General features: G+C 35.8%; 1 protein-coding gene across 2 annotated transcripts; it reads right to left on the bottom strand.

The window, feature by feature from the left end:
- Positions 1–485: 485 nt before the first annotated feature.
- LOC107789404 (uncharacterized) lies at positions 486–3,753 on the bottom strand. 2 transcript variants are annotated; one of them, XM_016611198.2, is made up of 2 exons: positions 3,708–3,753; positions 486–2,136 (listed from the first exon to the last, which is right to left on the bottom strand). In XM_016611198.2, the coding sequence occupies exon 2, from the start codon at positions 2,093–2,095 to the stop codon at positions 866–868; it is 1,230 nt and encodes a 409-aa protein (XP_016466684.1). In that variant the 5' UTR covers positions 2,096–2,136; positions 3,708–3,753; the 3' UTR covers positions 486–865. The 2 variants fall into 2 exon arrangements, with proteins under 2 accessions (XP_016466684.1, XP_075087927.1); XM_075231826.1 differs by having other exon boundaries at positions 3,681–3,746.
- Between the last annotated feature and the right edge of the window lie 665 nt (positions 3,754–4,418).

Below are 4,418 nucleotides of genomic sequence, written 5' to 3' on the forward strand. Positions count from 1 at the left end.
AGATTTTTTTATTTTTTCGAATTACCGGATCCCCACACCCGTATCCGTACTAGGATCCGTATCCCCGAATCTTAGAATTTACTCGAATGATCCGACATCTAGATCTGCAGCTGTATCGGACACCCACACCCGTGTCCGAGCAACTTAGAGATCAGCCCGTCTTGACACTAAGAGATGTTGAATCCTTATTCAGGGTGGCACCTTCTGCTGATGAAAGGCAACTGGGAGCTTGATGCATTTGCCACCTTCTCTTGCTGCTTAGTGAACGGACATCTTGTTAAGAGCCACGTGGGAACTGTTGAATTTACAGAAATTGTGCTGCTAGGGAACAACTAGGAGCCAGCAGAATGATCCTCTTTCATTCTGTCGTATTCCTGTAGTTCTCTCAAATAAATGTACATGTTTTCATTTCTTTTGTCACAGAAGATACTAATACAATAGAAAGACTAGTCAGTTATATTTCTTTCAGTGTTTCAATGCCAATAGAAAGACTTGTCAGTTATTATTAATGGTATCCAGCTAGATAATAGATAGAGCTTCTTGTTCAAACAGCTTTTAAATATGTTACACTGCCTCTAACATCTTCGTTATATTCCCCTTCGTATGATACAAAGGGATGTTCCTCATCTGTACAAGTAAGAAACATACTTAACTGTTCTAAGAAAAAATCTAACAACAAGGATCAAAGAAGCAACTCAAGTATAAAATGCATAAGTATTAACTGTATAAGCAAGAAAAACTCACTATTAACGCTAGACAAAGTACGAGCAACTAACATACAATTCAAAAATCGAAGTTGAAGTCTTCCTACTCCTGTTCGCGAACCTAAGTTAGATAGAAGGCTGTTCTGAATTAAACCATGACACTAGGAGATCCTCCTCATACTAAAGAGGCTGTCCTTGTGCGGTACAAAAGATTCTAGGTTCCTCATGTTACTGCTGAAAATCTTCATCACCCTACTCTTTGTGTCATATATGTATCCGCTAGAGTTCTTCTTATGCTTAAGAATCAATACTTCACCATTCCTCCTCGCTCCAGCAACAACGACAAGTTTCCCAAGTTCTGGCATTGTTCTCTCATTCTGTCTTGCTGATTTGTATGGACAGATATAATTTATCGACTCTGCCACGATTCTATGTTTCTTCGACCAAACTTGCCCTTGAAAATCCTCCAAAATCCAAACATCCATTATTGTCTCAGAATCACTGTTGATAAAAGAAAGAAATCCACCCAACTCTACCAATGAATAATTGTTCGTTTTAATCACTTCACCACATTTTGGAAGATACGTTCTACTGAATTTTGCCTCATTTACTTGCATCGATATGATATATTCACTTGAATCAACATACCAATGCAGAATCTTTCCATTTATCGACACTGGATCCTTCCAGTTAAACTCAACTGGGTCAAATGGCCGATCATTAGGATCTTCCCATGGACCAGAGACTCGTTCCCAGTGTTCATCACCACTGCTCAGATTAAATATTTCGAAACCATAAGAATCTGTCATAACATGCACTACTTTATACTGTTTTGTCGAAGAGTCAAATCCAAGAGCTGCACTACAAGCTGTATGTTGACAACCTGAAGGGCATTTAGGGATAGTGAGGCAGAACTTTGTTGCTGGATTTATCACTTGTAGCTTCCAAGCGATCCACGGTTCATTCATCAATAGAAATCCATCACAGCTAGAATGAATCTTACGTAATTGATTTATTCCAAGATCACGCGATTCACATTCAAGTTCTTTTCCAATCTCTATCAGCTTTGTTTTCATATGCCTTCCTGCTGCTTCCTGTATTAGCAATTCTGATTTCGATTCCATGAAATTTTGCTCAATGAAAGACCTTCTGAAGCACATTTCTTTCAATGTTTTGCAGACAGGCATGACATTCTTATTAATGTATCTTGGTGGAATCTTCACTAGGATGTTAACTATGATTCTTTCTGGAAATTTAGAAAGAGTAATCTTCTGACTCTTCTCTACTTTTTTCATTCCGCTGCTTTTATCTTCACCACACTTGTATTCTTTTATGCTCAGCATCTGTTGCGCGAATTCAATGTCATCGATTTCAGCAATTTCATCCCCCATTATTGTAGTGTGTACACCAGCAAAGAGCTCAATATAGGTTTCTGAAGGAAATTAATCTTAAAAAGTTAGAGAAACAAGGGCCAGAAAACTAAGTTTAAAGAGTTCAAAATTAGAACTTGATCAGCCTATCAACTTTTGAACAAGTTAAGGATGGAGCTCGATAAATCCTTTCACGCATAAATATGAGCGGAGAAACAAGGGAGAGAACAACAAACAGATTTACAGAAACTTAGCCATCTGGTTCATTAAATTTGATTTTCAGCCATGAGATATAATGATTTGCATATGATTTTACAAACCAAACTAGCGAATCAACTATCACAGAGAAGTATCGACTCAACATCGATCTCAAAGAGCACATGCATCAAGTAACACAAAGAAGTACTTGGTCTACATTTCACTTAACCTTAGTTTAGCAACAACTAAACAACAACAACAACAACAACAACCCAGTATAGTCTCACTAGTGGGGTCTGGGGAGGGTAATGTATACGCAGACCTTACCCCTACCCTAGGGTAGAGAGGTTGTTTCCGATAGACCCTCGGCTCCCTCCCTCCAAGAACTCCCCACCTTGCTCTTGGGGTGACTCGAACTCACAAACTCTTGGTTGGAAGTGGAGGGTGCTCACTATTAGAGCAGCTAAACATAAAAAAAAAAAAAAAAAAAAGGATCATGTGCAGGAGTGGGTTTAGTGCACAAGTTATTGGTTCATCCGAACGCAATAGTTTTGTCTCGCACCCATGTGTTAAAAACACACACTAAATAAGTACACATAATAGATTTCAAACTCAGTAAATCAAATGGCTTGTGGTAGAATTTTGATTTCGAATATATGAAGTTTAAATCTTGGATCCGCATCTGATCATGTGTTAGTAGTTTTTTTTTAATTAGAAAAAGGTTTATGCCATTGAAGCTATGAACATTACGAAAATAACACTACTAAACTTCAGGAATTACAAACTTCCAGCTATTCATATTGACATACTTAGAATTTTCTCAAGTTTACTCTGGACTAAAAGTAAGATAATTTCTAATTAATCTCCCCTTCAACCCAAATTATCTCTTAATTCCTTGTCCATATTATTTTCAAATATCAAGAGCATTCCAATTAAAATTCAACCATGCATATTTGCCTTAGAGACATATAACAATTACTCCCTCCATTCCAATTTATGTCATGCACTTTGACTGGATATGGATAGGTAAAATTAGTGGTGGAGCCACATGTACTCAAGGGGTGTCAGCTGATACCCCTTTGTTGAAAATTACATTGTGTAACTAGATAATTTTTATTTTATTTTATGTATATACACTATTTCACGCCTCTTGACTTCTTTGTGAGTTTGTTTTTTTGTATTTTGACCTCCCTTAGTTAAAATTCTAGCTCTGCCATTGGGTAAAACATAAAGTTTAAAGTAAATTATTTCTAAATACAGATAGACAAAAAAAAAGTGTATCACAGAAACTAGGGCAGATGAATTAGTAAATAACCAAGTACATAATAGTAAAACCTTCGAGCAATTATCACATGGGAATAAGCAAATAAGAAAGTAAATAAAATTGTATAATCAAGAGAGAACATACAATTTTATTTGCTGTGGGAAAGAGTACCTGAAATTTTTGATTCTGTCAGACAAAGAGATTAAAGGGTGCGGCGGAGAATGATTTGATGGGTATATAAAGGTTTGGGGAGGGGGGGGGGGGGGGCTGGGGTTGGGCTAGGAGTAGCCTGTTTTGATTTGTATTTTTGTTTTTTCTTTTAATTTTTTCAATCGTATTTTAGTTAAGAATGAACTTATGAATACATCAAAATCTTTAGTCTGATTGGATTTCGGTTTGACGAGGAGTACTTCTCAAAACTTATGTCTCTTAGCTTTTCATTTTAGTTTGTCTTAAGCAGTATTTTTAAAAGACGTAGATGTAAGGCGAGACGTTTTATATATGCCTTAGCGAGATGTAAGTCACATGGGCATTTAATTTGTAATATTTTATAATATAATATAATTATAGTAAATATTTATAAATAGGTAAAATTACATAAAAATTGAAGAAAATTATAAATATGTGAAAAATATATATAGATGTGCTCCATTCCCACAAAACAATATTCAAAACAATCCATTATATGCTACTTACAAGTACAAGTAACTTGAGTTGAAAAGAATAAAATTTTCTGTATGGATGAATAAAAAGGATGACTAACTTACAATTTGAACTTTGAACTTGCTACTATTAAGGAGAATGGAGTTCTATTTGTATTTGCAAAAAAAAAATGACTATTAGTTACTTTTGGGAGATAGTAGCAGACTAGCGGACAAGATA

This window comes from Nicotiana tabacum, chromosome 2, assembly GCF_000715075.1.
Source record: "Nicotiana tabacum cultivar K326 chromosome 2, ASM71507v2, whole genome shotgun sequence".
NCBI classification, from domain to species: Eukaryota; Viridiplantae; Streptophyta; class Magnoliopsida; order Solanales; family Solanaceae; genus Nicotiana; species Nicotiana tabacum.